The 15,491-nt window shown below is 36.2% G+C and overlaps 1 protein-coding gene across 14 annotated transcripts in view; it reads left to right on the top strand.

Moving 5' to 3' along the window:
• Window positions 1-12,500, top strand: part of LOC108401837 (uncharacterized) — a 66,652-nt gene extending 54,152 nt beyond the window's left edge. For 10 of the 14 annotated variants that reach the window (XM_073226224.1, XM_073226220.1, XM_073226222.1 and 7 more), the window contains 3 exons: window positions 634-760; window positions 1,039-1,137; window positions 9,278-12,500. In XM_073226224.1, coding sequence (XP_073082325.1) covers window positions 634-760; window positions 1,039-1,137; window positions 9,278-10,980 — 1,929 coding nt within the window. In that variant the 3' untranslated portion in view covers window positions 10,981-12,500. The remainder of the gene's footprint in view (window positions 1-633; window positions 761-1,038; window positions 1,138-9,277) is intronic. The other 4 variants (XM_073226228.1, XM_073226227.1, XM_073226225.1 and 1 more) reach the window with 4 other exon arrangements.
• The last annotated feature ends 2,991 nt before the right edge of the window (window positions 12,501-15,491 follow it).

Genomic DNA, 15,491 nt, shown 5'->3' with positions numbered 1-15,491 from the left:
TTATGATCATAATATGGAATGTTATATATCCTATAAAAATGATGTCTGTGAAAGGGTTTACTAGGACAAGGAAGAATATTACTGCTAAATTATTCTGAGGCTTGACTTCGAAAGAAATTCTTAAATTATACATAAATCTTATTTTCCAAGATAAACATTTAAAGAGACATTTTGGAATGTACCAACCAGGTTTATTTTTTCTATCTTTTTCTTCTTTCAAGCTCTACCTTCTTCCCTGTCTTTCTTCCTTTCTGTTTTTATTTTTTTCTTTCAATTCTTCAGAGGTTAAAGTGGAGGAAGGAACTTAAAATTTATTTGAAAATCTGTGTGTGTTGTGTGCTTGCACACATTTCATTTAATCAGAAAACTCTACTTACTTTGCTTTTTGTTAATTCCTATAGCTGTTCTCAAGCAGTTATCATGGAGTAATGAATGTTCAGGAATTGTTTAGGTGTTCCGCATTTACCACACTCACTTCCTTTCCATTACTTGGCCACATTACAAGTTTCCATCTTCAACATATTCACTTACTGCTTTGGCCCCTTTATATAATACTTTTCTCCTCTCATTACTTTTAAAAAATATTCTAAAAAGTTTATTTAATTTGCCATTAACTCGAGTTTGTTACTTCAGAGGTTGGTGTTCTTCAAGGATGTGGCCATAGACTTCTCTCAGGAGGAGTGGGAGTGCCTGGACTTGGAGCAGAAGGAATTGTATAGAAATGTGATGTTAGAAAACTACAGCAACCTAGTCTCATTGGGTAAGTTTGCTGCCAATAATTCAACTTATGTCTTTGTGAAATTTGGGGACTGTTTCAGATAACTAGCTGTGTTTCAGACCTCTAGTCCTAAATAAATGATTCATACCTTACAGACTTTGCAATGGACAACTCTGTGGGGTACCTTTATCTTTCTGTCCTTCAGATATCCTTCCTCTGAGTCTTGCTGTAACTGACTTATACTTGATGAACAATGGACTCAGTTTTTATTCTGGACAAGCAGAGTGTAACATAACCATATGCACTTCCATCCTTACAAGCAGGGTTTTCCATTTCTAAAGCAGATGTGCTTTCCTTATTGGAGCAAGGGAAGGAGCCCTGGAAGACTGTGCAGGATGTGACAAGAAGTCAGAGTTCAGGTGAGTAAAAAGATGCTTACGCAAGAGAAAGCCACTGTCCGTAAAAAACTGCTTAATGAGTTGGCCACATTTTTGAGATAGTGGTTGGGGAGTTCTTCTCAAAGGCCCAACCAAGGCCTGGGGAGTAAAAGCCTGAGTCTTGGAGGGCAAAACTTTTTCAGACTGAGATAACCAAAGAAATCCCCTTCTTCACCCCATTTACCATCTCTCAGTTTTTCTTTAAATTTCCCATGTATTTTCAAACTGGGAATTGCCTTCCTTTTTTCCCAGTGATAACAATTTTACACTATATTTTTAATCCAGTGAAACCTGTATGAGTGTTTATCCAACAAATGTCTTTTAAGTACCCTCTATATTCTAACTATTAAGTGAATAAGAAATATTCCCTATTCTCATAGGTCTTTCCTAGCAGAAGAGATAGCCAGCAACAAATAAGAATATATAAGGAGTAGTAAGGGTTATGAAGCAAAACAAAAAGCATAGAGAATAAAGGATTAATAGGGAGTGTTCTTATAGAGAGGGTGGTTAAGGATGGTTCCCTGAGGTTCTGACATTTGAGGAGGGATGTGAGTATAAAGTGCTGGAGTAAACCATGCAAATTATGGGAGAAGAGCATTTAAGGCAAAGGGACCAGCAACTGCAAAGGAACTGAAGTTCAGTGCTTTTGAGGATCAGAAGATAGCTAAGTGCTTCCTTATTGGAGCAAGGGAAGGAGCCCTGGAAGGGTAAGTGAGGGAAAACAGAAGTAGTTGAAAATGGGGCGAGAGAGGAGGTAGGGCTAGATCAGGTAGGGATTTGTAGGTATGACAAAGAATTGGGGTTCCATTTCAAGTATGATGGGAATGGTTGACTGATTTCAAGCATGGGAATGATATGATTAAACTTGCTATTTTTAAAGAACTTTCTATACTGTATAGAAAATAAACTGGGAGCAAGAGTGAAGTGGGAAGCTGATTGAAAAACCATAATTTAGTGCCGATTAGAGATTAGGGTGGTTTTGAGGGTAGTAATAAGGTGAGATGAAGGGGTCAGATTCTGAAGGGAATTTTAAAGGTAGAGCCTCTTGCTGATTAATTGGAAGTGGTGTGCAATGAAAGAGAAATCCAGGATAACTTCTCAAGTTTATACCTGAGCAACTGGATATCCTTTTCTTAGTTAGGGAAGACAGGTGTTCATGAGTTTTATTTTGGACATGACACTTTAGGGATAGAAAGAAATGGAAAGAAACCAAAAAATGACCTGGGAATAATATAAATATAAATAGAACTTAAACCTTGGAGTTTGGAAGAAATCATTTATGAAGTTATAGTAGTTATAAAAGAGAAGGACCTAATGTACTCTGCAATTTGGTCCGAAAGAAGGGGAAAGTTCACAAAAGGAGATGTCAGAAAATAATGAAAATGTGGTATCCCCAAAACCAAGTGGAAAGGTATTTAAAGAGGGCTGAGTCTTTCATAGCTGAGAACATGTGTAAGTTGGGGACTGAGAATTGATCATCAGATTTGGTAATAAGGGAAAAGAAAGTTGTAGATTGACTTAGATAGAAGGGAAGAGAGGAAAATGGGAAGTAATGAAGAGCATGATCAGAAGAACTGGAATCACAGAGATCAGAGTTTTATCTCCAGCACTCATTTGTTTAATTTAATTCTTAAGCAAATTACTTCACCAAAATTGAACCCCCCTTTCCTCATAATTTAAAGGAAAAAGAACTGATAAGATTGTTGAGATTTGGAATGCTAAATGCAAGTACATTATATTAAGTTCTCAGTAAGAGAATAATTTTTATGGAAAAAAATTAGAAATGGGAAAATTGCACTCCTGTTGCTTTCTAAAGTAAGGACTGAAGATTTCATAGAACTTGGTAGAGTAGCTCTAGTCAGAAACCTACCCACGCCATAGGGGCTGCTCTGTGCTCTACCTCCCTGCCATGGAGTCCGTCCCCAGCATTCTCCTGAGAACAGCTGTTGATTCTGCGGGCTCTCACCAAATCCACTAGCAGCACAAGTCCACACTGCAGTCTGGACAACAGTAGCCTTCTAACAAGTCTGCATATGATAGCTCAAGTGATATATTTAAAAATGTAAGTCAGACACAAAGAATAATAAAATACAAACTAGAAAGCCCTGTGCCTAATCTGGTTCCAGTAGGCCACAACAATCCTACTGCAGACACTTTTCTCTAATGCGACTCCAGCCACACTAGCCTCAGGTGTATCTGTTGTCAGTGTATCTAGTATGGACACCTTTCCACCTACAGCAGTCCCTCTGCCTGGAAAGCCCTATTCAACATCTGACTCACTGCCATGCTTCTTTAGGGTTCAATCTATGTATCATCACATCTTGAGAAGCCTTTCCTGACCGCACTGTCAATAAAAATCTGTTAGGTTTTCTTACGGTAATTTTCAAGCTATAACTTTAATATTCTCTTCCTAGTAAGACTACTATCACTTTTTTTTTCATTTTTATTTTTATTAAGGTATGATTGATATACAATCTTATGAAGATTTCACATAAGCAACACTGTGTTCACTACATTCACCCCTATTATCGAGGACCCCCCACACCTCACCACAGTCATTGTCCATCAGCATAGCAATATGTCAGAGAGTCACCACTTGTCTTCTGTGAGTTCCACTATCTTCCCTGTGACCCTGCCACCACACCATGTGTTCCAATCATAATGCCCTTCAATACCCTTCTCCATCCCTCCCTCCACACCCACCCTCTCCAACCCCTCCCCTTTGGTAACATTAGTCCTCCTTGGACTGAGTCTGCTGCTATTTTGTTCCCTCAGTTTTGCTTTGTAGTTATACTCCACAAATGAATGAAATCATTTGATTCTTGCCTTTCTCCACCTGGTTTGTTTCATTAAGCATAATACCTTCCGTCTCTATCCATGTTCTTGCAAATGGCAAGATTTGTTTTCTTCTTATGGCAGAATAATATTCCACTGCATATATGTACCATGATATATTCTTTATCCATTCATCTTCTGATGTACACTTACATTCTTTCCATATCTTGGCTACTGTAAATAGTGCTCGATGAACATAGGTGTGCATATGTCTTTTTAAATCTGGGGTCTTGTTTTCTTTGGGTAAATTCCTAGGAGTGGAATTCTTGAGTCAATTGGTATTTCCATTTATAGTTTTTTGAGGAACCTCCATAATGCTTTCCACAATGGTTGAACTAATTTACATTCCAACCAACAGTCTTGGAGGGTTCCCCTTTCTCCGCATCCTTGCCAGCATTTGTTGTTCCATGTCTTTTGGATGTTGGCCATTCTAACTGGTATGAGGTAATATCTCATTGTGATTTTAATTTGCATTTCCCTGATAATTAGCAATGTGGAGCATCTTTTCATATGCCTGTTGACCATCTGAGTTTCTTTGGAGAAGTGTCTGTTTAGATCCTTTGCCCATTTTTTAATCAGGTGGTTTGCTTTTTGGGTGTTGAGTGTGAGTATTTTTTATATTTTGGATGTTAACCCCTTCTCGGATATTTGTTTACAAATACATTTTCCCACACTATAGGATGTCTTTTTGTTCTACTGATGGTGTCCTTTTCTGTACAGAAGCTTTTTAGCTTGATGTAGTCCCATTTGTTCATTTTTGCTTTTGCTTCCCTTGCCAAGGAAATGCATTCAGGAAAAAATGGCTCATGTTTATATTCAGGAGATTTTTGCCTATGTTTTCCTCTAAGAGTTTTATGGTTTCACAACTTGCATTCAGGTCTTTGATCTATTTTGAGTTTACTTTTGTGTAGGAGTTAGACAATGATCCAGTTTCATTCTCTTACATGTATCTGTCCAGTTTTGCCAACACCAGTTGTTGAAGAGGCTATCATTTCCCCATTGTATATCCATGGCTCCTTTATCATATTTTAATTGACCATATATGCTTGGGTTTATATTTGGGCTCTCTATTCTATTCCATTCATCTATGGGTCTGTTCTTGTGCCAGTTCCAAATTTTTTTTACTACTGTGGCTTATTAGTAGATGTTGAATCAGGGAGTGTAATCCAACCAGCTTTACTCTTCCTTCTCAGAATTGCTTTCACTATTTGGGGTCCTTTGTGGTCCCATATGAATTTTAGAACTATTTGCTTGAGTTCATTGAAGAATGCTGTTGGTATTCTGATATTGATTACATTGAATCTGTAGATTGCTTAGGCAGGATGGCCATTTTGAAAATATTCTTCCTATTCATGAGAACGGGATTTATTTCCATTTTTTGGTGTCTTTAATTCCTCTCATGAGGGTTTAAGGTCTTTCACCTCCTTGGTTAGGTTTATTTTATTCTTTCTGATGCAATTGTAAATTGAGTTGTTTTCCTGATTTCTCTTTCTGCTAGTTCATTGTTAGTACATAAGAATGCAACAGATTTCTGTGTATTAATTTTGTATCCTGCAACTTTGCTGAATTTAATTATTAGTTCTAATAGTTTTGGGGTGGATTCTTCAGGGTTTTTTATGTACAATATCATGTCATCTGCAAACAGTGACAGTTTAACTTATTTCTTACCAATCTGGATGCCTTTTATTTCTTTGTGTTGTCTGATTGCCATGGCTAGGACCTCTAGTACTATGTTGAATAAAAATGGTCAGAGTAGGCATCCATATCTTGATCCCAATCTTAAAGGAAAAGCTTTTAGCTTTTCACTGTTAAACATGATGTTGTCTGTGGATTTGTCATATATGGACTTTATTGTGTTGAGGTACTTGCACTCTATACCCATTTTGTTCAGAGTTTTTATCATGAATGGATGTTGAATGCTTTTTCTGCATCTGTGGAGGTGATTATGTGATTTTAGTAATTCTTTTTGTTGACATAGTGCATGATGTTGGATTTTCAAACATAGTACCATTCTTGCATCCCTGTATTAAATCCTCCTTGATCATGATGGGTGATATTTTTTATGTATTTTTGAATTGGGTTTGCTAATACTTCATTGAGGATTTTTCCATCTATGTTCGTCAGGGATAGTGGTCTATAATTTTCTTTTTCTCTGTTGTCTCTGCCCGGTTTTGGTATTAGAGTGATGCTGGCCTCATAGAATGAGTTTGGAAGTATTCCCTCCTCTTCTACCTTTTGGAAAACATTAAGGAGGATGGGTATTAGGTCTTCTCTAAATGTCTGATAAAATTCAGCGGTGAACAGATCTGATCCTGGGATTTGCTCTTACGTAGTTTTTTGGTTACCAATCCAATTTCATTGCTGGTAATTGGTCTATTCAGATTTTCTGTTTCTTCCTGGGTCAGCCTTGGAATGTTGTATTTTTCTAGAAAGTTGTCCATTTCTTCCAGGTTATCCAGTTAGTATATTATTTTTCATAGTATTCTCTCATAATTCTTTATATTTCTCTGGTGTCTCTAGTGATTTTTCCTTTTTCATTTCTGATTCTGTTAATGTGTGTAGACTCTTTTTTTCTTGATAAGTCAGCCTAGGGGGTATCTATTTTCTTTATTTTTCTTGAAGAGCCAGCTCCTGCTTTCATTGATTCTTTCTACTGTTTTATTCTCAATTTTATTTATTTCTGCTCTAGTCTTTATTATGTCCTTTCTCCTACTGACTTCAGGCCTCATTTGTTCTTCTTTTTCTAGTTTTGTTAATTGTGCATTTAGACTGTTCATATGGGATTGTTCTTCTTTCCTGAGGTAGGCCTGTATTGCAGTACGCTTTCCTCTTACGGCCTTCCCTGCGTCCCACATATTTGTGCTATTGAATTATTGTTGTCATTTGTGTCCATATATTGCTTGATCTTTGTTTTTATTTGGTCATTGATCCATTGGTTACTTAGGAGCATGTTGTGAAGTCTCTACGTGTTTGAGCTTTTTTGTTTTCTTTCCATAATTTATTTCTAGTTTCATACCTTTGTGGTCTGAGAAGCTGGGTGGTTCAATTTCAATCTTCTTGAATTTACTGATGCTCTTTTTGTGGCCTAGTATGTGGTCTATTCTTAAAAATGTTCCATGTGCACTTGAGAAGAATGTGTATCCTGCTGCCTTTGGGCGGAGTGTTCTATAGATGTCCATTAGGTCCATCTGTTCTAATGTGTTGTTTAGTGCCCGTGTCTCCCTACTTATTTTCTGTCTGGTGTATCTGTCCTTTTGAGTGAGTGGAGTGTTGAAATCTCCTAAAATTGCATTGCATTCTGTTTCTACCTTCAATTCTGTTAGTAATTTATCTTATTTTTCTCTCTGGCTGCTTTTAATAGTCTGTCCCTATCCTTGATCTTTGCCATTTTAATTGTTATATGTCTTGGTGTTTTCTTCCTTGGGTCTCTTGTGTTGTTAGATATGTGCAGATTGGGGAAGTTTTCAGCAATTACCTCCTTAAAGACACTTTCTGTACCTTTTTCTCTGCCTTCCTTCTTCTGGTAACCCTATGATTTGAATATTGTTGCATTTGGATTGGTCACACAGTTCTCTCAGTATTCTTTATTCCTAGAGATCCTTTTTTCTTTCTGTGCCTCAGCTTCTTTGTATTCTTCTTCTCTAATTTCTATTCCATTTATTGTATCTTCTACTACAGCAAATCTGCTTTTAAATCCCACTGTTATATGTTTCATTTCAGATATTGAATTTCTTAGATTGAATCTCCATCCTAAATTCATCCCTGAGTTCTTGAATATTTTTCTTTACCTCCACGAGCATGTTTGTGGTTTTTATTTTGAGCCCTCTTTCAGGAATATTGGTGAGTTCAGTTTCTGTTGGGTCATTTTCTGGTGTTTGTGAGATTTTGATTTGAACCAGGTTCCTTTGAAATTTCATATTTGTATGTGGCACCCTCTAGTGCCCAGAAGCTGTAGTCTTTGGAGCTGCTCAGTCCCTGTAGTGATGTAGGGGGTTGCATGGGAGCGGTCCTGCTTACTAGGGGGATGATAGAGGTAGGTCCTGCTTCCTGGATGCCGTGTCTATCTCCACTGTCAGAACCAGTGGGTCAAGCACACAGGTGTAAGCCTCTGTGTTTTGCGTTTCTAGCTGCCGAAGGCAGGGCCTCCCTCTGGCTGGCCTGATGCTAGGGCAGGTATCCCCAATGTACAAGATGGTGTCAGCCAGCCAGGAGGAAGGCGCGTCAGGCTGCATATCACAGTGGGGGGCCTCAGAGCAGGGTAACCAGCCAGGGGGATGGTGTGCCTGAAACTCCTGAAAGTTCCCAACCTGCTTGGAAGAGCGCACCCAAACAACTTTGTTCACCTATCCCTCTCCCCAAGCAGCAAGCTCCGTGCAATCCTCCACCCTTCAGCAGCCCTCTCACTGCTAGGAAGCCTCTCCTACCGCCTGCCTTACCTTTATCCCAGACTAGCTGTATGTGGATCCCTGTCCTCAACAAACAGCTGGAATCTCAGTCTCTCCAAACATTCGCTTTCCAACCCCACTATTCTCCAGAGCACCATGCAATGTAGGTTTTGCCCCCAAAGCAGATCTCCAGGGCTGGGTGTTCAGCAGTCCTAGACTTCCACCCCCTCCCCACTCCGTTTCTCTCCCTCCCACCCCTGGGCTGGTGTGGGGGAAGGGCTTGGGTTCTGCCAAATCAAGGCTTTGATATGTTACCCTGTTTCATGAGGTCTGCTCTGTTCTCCAGGTGTATGCAGTCTGGCGCAGCATTCTTTCCTGTTGCTCTTTTAGGGTTAGTTGTATTAAGTGTATTTTTGTATTATATGTGGTTTTGGGAGGAGCTCTGTCTCACTCTTCACACCACCATCTGTAGTCCCCCAAAGTGGTCATTTTTATCAAGTTATGATTAGGAGAGTTTTCCACATTCTTTGGTTATAGAAGAAGTCACCCAAGTTTTGTTCTAGTTATTTGTATGTTTTCATTTCTGTAAATATGGACATTGATCCATTTGGTATTTATCTGGCTTTATGACCTGAGGAATTGATTCAATTTGACCTTTTCTGTTTATCTTTATATTTATTACCTTCATTTATTAAGAAGGGTCCATCTTTTCCCTGATTTAACAGTTTGTGTTCTAAATTTACACTTACAATTATGTCTTTCTGGATTTTTCTTTTCTATTCCATTGGTTCCATTGACATTTCATGAGGAAGTATTATACTCTATTTGGTTCTATCATTTCTACCTTAGAAGTTTCATTTTTCAAGGAATATGAAAATCGCCTTTATTTTCCTGTCTTACAGAGTGTGAATCCAGGTGGGCCAGGAAGCTGTCTTCAAAAAGAGAAATGTATGGAAGAGAATCATCTCAGTGGGAGATAAAAGGACAAGTTCCAAGCCGTAAGTGGGAGTGCAAACGTTTTCAAGATGATAGGGGATGCAAAGAACAGTGTGAACAGCAGTTAGGAAATAAAGAGGAACTTCTCAGGCCACTAGTAATCACTTATGAAGAAATTTCTAATTTTAACCAGACTGCATCCCTTACATTAAAACAGAGAGTTCATTGTACTGAGAAATCCTATGAATGTAAATCATGCAAAAAATACTTTATCCATGGCTTTCAAATGACTGACCATCAGAAGATTCATTCTGATGAAAAATTCTATGAATGTAAAGAATGTGGAAAGGCCTTTATTCGGGGTTCACAGCTTACTTATCATCAGAAAGTTCATGTTGCTACAAAACCCTATGAATGCAAGGAATGTGGAAAAACCTTTATTTGTGCCTCACAACTTACTTATCACCAAAGTATTCATACTGGGGAGAAACCTCATGAATGTAAAGAGTGTGGGAAGGCCTTTACTTATAGAGCTCATCTTACCCAGCATCAAAGAATTCATTCTGGTGAAAGACCCTGTGAGTGTAATGAATGTGGGAAGGCCTTTTTTTGTGGTTCTCAACTTACTTACCATCAGCAAGTTCATACTGCAGAGAAACCCTATCAATGTAAAGAATGTGGAAAGGCATTTATTCGTGGCTCCCAACTTACTGAACATCACAGAACTCATACTGGTGAGAAACCCTATGAATGTAAGAAATGTGGGAAAGCTTTTAGTTATGGCTCACAGCTTACTCTACATCATAGACTTCATACTGGTGAAAAACCGTATAAATGTAAAGATTGTGAGATGTCCTTTATTCGTGGTTCACAACTAACTGAACATCAGAGGATCCATACAGGTAAGAAACCACATGAATGTAAGCAATGTGGAAAGGCCTTTAATTATGGTTCACAACTTATTAGACATCAGAGGATTCATACTGGCGAGAAGCCCTATGAATGTCAAGAATGTGGGAAATCATTTATTTGTGGCTCACAACTTACTGAACATCAAAAAATTCACACTGGTGAAAAACCCTTTGAATGTAAGGAATGTGGAAAAGCCTTTATTCGTGGCTCACATCTTACTCAGCATCAGAGGATTCATACTGGTGAAAAACCGTATGAATGTAAAGACTGTGGGAAGGCCTTTATTTATGGCTCACAACTGACTCAACATCAGAAAATTCATACAGGTGAGAATCCCTATGAATATAAACAGTGTGGGAAGATCTTTATTTGTGCCTCACAACTTACTCTACATCACATTTTTCATTCTGGTAGGAAACCATATGAATGTAAGGAATGTGGTAAAGTTTTTATTCGTGGCTCACAGTTAACTTACCATCAGAGAATTCATACTGGTGAGAAACCGTATGAATGTAATGTGTGTGGGAAAGCCTTTATTCGTGGTTCACATCTCACCCAACACCAGAGAATTCATACTGGTGAGAAACCATACAAATGTGAATGTGGGAAGGCCTTTAATCGTGGCTCACAACTTACTCAACATCAGAGAATCCATTCTGGTGAGAAGCCTTATAAATGTAGTGCATGTGGTAAGGATTTCAGACATCATTCACACCTTACTCAACATCAAAAGCTTCATAATGGAGAAAATATATGAAAATGTTAATTTAATAAATCCTTTACCCATCTGCCCATCACACTTAGCTTTGGAATATCAAAAAATTCATATTATAAATGTGGGACTCCTTCACTTTCATAGGTAACTCATTTTTATAGAATTCACAGTGAAGAAAAGCTATATTCATATATATGCAGAATAATTTTCCGTCATATTTCAGTCTTTCTTAGATGTTAGTGAAAACATACAAGAGCACAATCCTAAAATATAGGGTTAGAGTTCTCTTGTTCAGCATCTTCTGAGCTCTACTGTTTATGTGTTTTCTTTTGGGGAAGTTACTTAATCCCTGTACACTTTAGCTTCCTCATTTATAAAACTATCTCATCACTGTTCTGTATTTCAAAGGAGTAAATATGTATAAAGACTTAAAGCAATGTAAAATACATAGTTTATTCTAAGTAAATGTTAGCTATTATTTCAAACTTTATTAGGTATTTTAATTATATAGTGTCACAGAATTCAAATGAACAAGAGAGACTTTACAAGTACAGTATGTAAGGTAAACCTTCATCACTTTTAGCATCAGATAAGTCATTTTGAAATATGACATTGTAATATAATTAATATAGGGTTATACCATGTTCTGAATCATAAATTCTTGCTAGAAGGAAACACTTGAGGGAAAAATAAGCATTTGGCTTTACAAATAAAGGACATATGAACATTTCTGTATAGGATTTTGTGTAAACATAAATTTCTATTTTTCTGATGTAAATGCCAGCAGTGCAATTTCTGAGCCATAGTAAATATGTTTTATCTTATAAGAAATGAAGAAATTGTTTTCCAAAGTGACTTCACCCATTTTATATTCCTATAAATATGACTCAGTGTCTCATCTCTACTAGCATTTGGTGTTGTCACCACTTCTCACAGTAACTATCTGATAGGAATGTAGTGACATCTCTTTGTAGTCTTAATTTGCATTTCCCAAATGGCTAACGATGTTGAACACCTCTTCATGTGCTTGTCATCTGTACAACCATTTTGGTGAAATTCCTGTTTGTGTTTACTTTATAATTTTTTTATTCAATGTTTTTCACTTTTGGGTTTTGAGAGAGTGATTCCTGTATTCTAGATGATAATTAGTTCTTCATTGGATATGTGATTTGCAAATGTTTTTCCGAGTGCATAGCTTATCTTTTCATCATTTTCACAAGGTATTTTGAAGAGGAAAAGTTTTCAATTTTGATAAGGTCTAGTATATCAATTTTTCCTTTTCTGTATCTTGCTTTTGGTGGTGGTGTCAAATCTAAGGTTTTCTTGTATTTTTGCCTAAAATTTTCATGGTTTTATGTTTTACATTTAAGTCTATGATCCATTTTCAGTTAATGTTTTGCATAAATTCAATGCCCTAGCTTGGTGTTCTTTCTTTTTCTGTTTGTTTAGGCTTACAGACATCCATTTGTTCCAGCACCACTTGCTGAAAAAACTCTCTTTGATTTATTGAATTGCTTTTTCACCTTTGTCAAAAATCCATTAAACATATTTGTGTATCTTTATTTCTGGGGTTTTTATTCTCTTCCATTGACCTATGTATCAATTCTCTACCAATACCACCCTGTGTTGATTACTGTCATTCTGTAGCATGTCTTAGTACTGGGTAAATTGATTTTTCTGACTTCATCCATTTAAAAAATTGATTTAGCTGTTCTAAATCTTTTGCCATTTCAATTTATTTAATGGTTGTTCAGTTATTTGGCTATTTAGGATATCTGTCTTATCTCAGTTGAGAGTTTGTAGTTTGTGACTTTCAAATAAACTTAAACCAAATAGTTTTACATTTGAACTTTTCCAGTGCACCCACCAATAAAAATTTTAAAGCTCTCTCTATGAAGCTAGTAGCTTAACCCTAAGTTACACTTGCAGTTAGATGTATCAACAAGTGACCTGCAGTGATGTTAGCTGTTAATCGCTCTGCAAGTACAATAGGCAGTGTCAATATCAAAGAGACCAGATTCCCTTATGATGACATAAAGTATTCTAAGACATAACTAATATCAGACAATTAAAAGAGAAAAACCTTGTCCAGAATATCCAGGATTTATTCATCTTAAGGTTAATTACAGTTCCAGAGGAGAAATTTTATTTCCAAGAGATGATTATGATGAAAAGTGATTTGATGTAGTGATTTGATGATTATGATGGAAAGTGATTTGATGGTTATGGAATATGATGTTTTTCAGGGTTCCTTGAGAGTAACCCAAATCATGAAATATATTTTATATCACCAAAATATAAATAAAAATTTCCTATGAAACCATTACTTGACAGAAGTTCATTGAAAAGACATTTTGGCTGAGTGCTTAATAGTGAACTTTAAAATTGATATTTGCCTTAAGATAAATGCACTAGCATAGAATCAACTTCTGACATACAAAATAAATCTGAAGTTTTAGTATTTCATTTATGATAGATTTTGTCAAATTTCAGGCATCTTGAAATTTTGAGGTATTTTAGTTGACACTTGGCTTTTGATTCTTACAGTATGAGAATGTATGAGAATTGCCAAATAGGACTTTCTTAAGATTAATAACCAAAGTGCAATTAAAATAACATTGAGACTTACATGTGATTTTTAATTGTTCAAACTATCAATGTTAGCATCCCAACAATTCTATAGATTTCAATTATGACTTAATCTGTTACTTTTCCTTTTGTTATTTGAATTATAAATTCCTTGGCTCTAAAAAGATATGAAGTTCTTAAAGTTGTCTAGCCAAGATACATTCCCTTAACATTTTATTAACTGTTATCTGTCATACTCTTTAATAAATTTTCAATTATCAATACCCACAATTTAAATAAACTATGGGTATGTGACTTGCCAAACTAAGAGTTCAAAGTTTAGTCATTACACATTAAAAAAAAATTATAGAATATAATTCATGCATACTCAGTAAGATTGCAACAGCCCTTCATTGTTACCTGAACCAGCTGGCCTGTTTTTCTCAGATTTTGTAATTTATTACATCATAAATAAACCTTTCACCACTTAGTGGGTTGCATGATTGCCACGTAGGAAAGTGTTTTTACAATGGTGTATGAGTAATGTACCATGTGCTATCTTAAAATTATTTGTTTCTATTCTTAGGACCTTATCTGTGTGTTAATAATTACATTTCAGAGATAATCATTAACCTAACATTTTCCATAGTATATGACAAGTAATGCTAAAACTCAATAACAGAAAAAAAGATTCTGTGGTAAAACAAGTCTGTAAGTCATGGCATATTTCATATCACTTCTTTGAGCAATAAGTTCATTTCATTTCAGGGCTGTAATAAATATTGTTTATATGACCATGAATCTCATCTTCTAATATGTGTTAATTTCTTTTGCATGTGAACTGTTTTTGTAAATACTGCACTAGCTAAAAGAATCTCAGGGGTGGAAATTCTATACATTAGGGTTTGTGGCCAACTATTGTTAGGAGACAGCAAGGTGCTTTCTCTGTAAAACAATCACATTCTTTTTCTACATGTAGGACTCTTGTCCTAAAGAAGGAAAGTCATGTAGCTTGCCTTCATAGGCCTTTCTTACCCTTCCTCTTCCCCCTACTTCACCTTAGTTCAATTTAATGAAATATTTTTTTAAAAACAAGAAACAAACAGTTTCTTGGAACTTGAATGTCATGGTAATGAAGTAAATAGCTTCATCACTGGTATATTTAGTCCATAAATCAAGTTTTCAGAATGGGCAAGAGAGACCATAATATAAAGTATTAAATATGTCTATATAAAATAAGTTATTTTATATAAGTTAAGAACTATGTAAATAGGCTTATAGGTAACATATGTATTGATATTGCTAAGTTTGATCACTGATTAAGGTGGTGATTACCACACATTTCCACTGTAAACATAATAACTTAACTTTCTAATAAGCATTGTGTGGGATGGATAAACATTTTTTTAATAGTTAAAAAATGTGACAAAACAGTCATATAATATAAACATGAGCAATTTTTTCATGAACATATCTCCCTGGGCAAGGGAAACAAAAGCAAAAATGAACAAGTGGGACTATATCAAACTAAAAACCTGTATAGCAAGGGATACCATTCAGTAAAACAAAAAATGCACCCTACACTATGGGAGAATATATTCATAAGTGACATACCCAATAAGGGGTTGATATCCAAAATATATGAAGAGTTCACATGCCTCAACAACCAAAAAGCAAATAATCCATTTAAAAAATGGGAGAGGATCTGAACAGACACTTCTACAAAGAAGAAATTCATATGGCCAACAGGCACACGAAAAGATGCTCCACATCACTAATCAGAAAAATGAAAATTAAAACCACAATGAGATATCTCACACCAGTTAGGATGGCCAACAATCAAAAGAGAACAAAAATGCTGACAAGGATGTGGAGAAAGGAGAACCCTGCTACACTGTTGGTGGGTGTGTAAATTAGTTCAACCATTGTGAAAAACACTAAGGAAGTTTCTCAAAAACCTAAAAATAAAAATACCATCTGATCCT

The sequence above is a fragment of the Manis javanica genome, chromosome 17 (assembly GCF_040802235.1).
Source record: "Manis javanica isolate MJ-LG chromosome 17, MJ_LKY, whole genome shotgun sequence".
Classification (NCBI taxonomy): domain Eukaryota; kingdom Metazoa; phylum Chordata; class Mammalia; order Pholidota; family Manidae; genus Manis; species Manis javanica.
The sequence above is the reverse complement of the archived record's forward strand: the minus strand, read 5'-3'. Positions and strand labels throughout refer to the sequence as shown.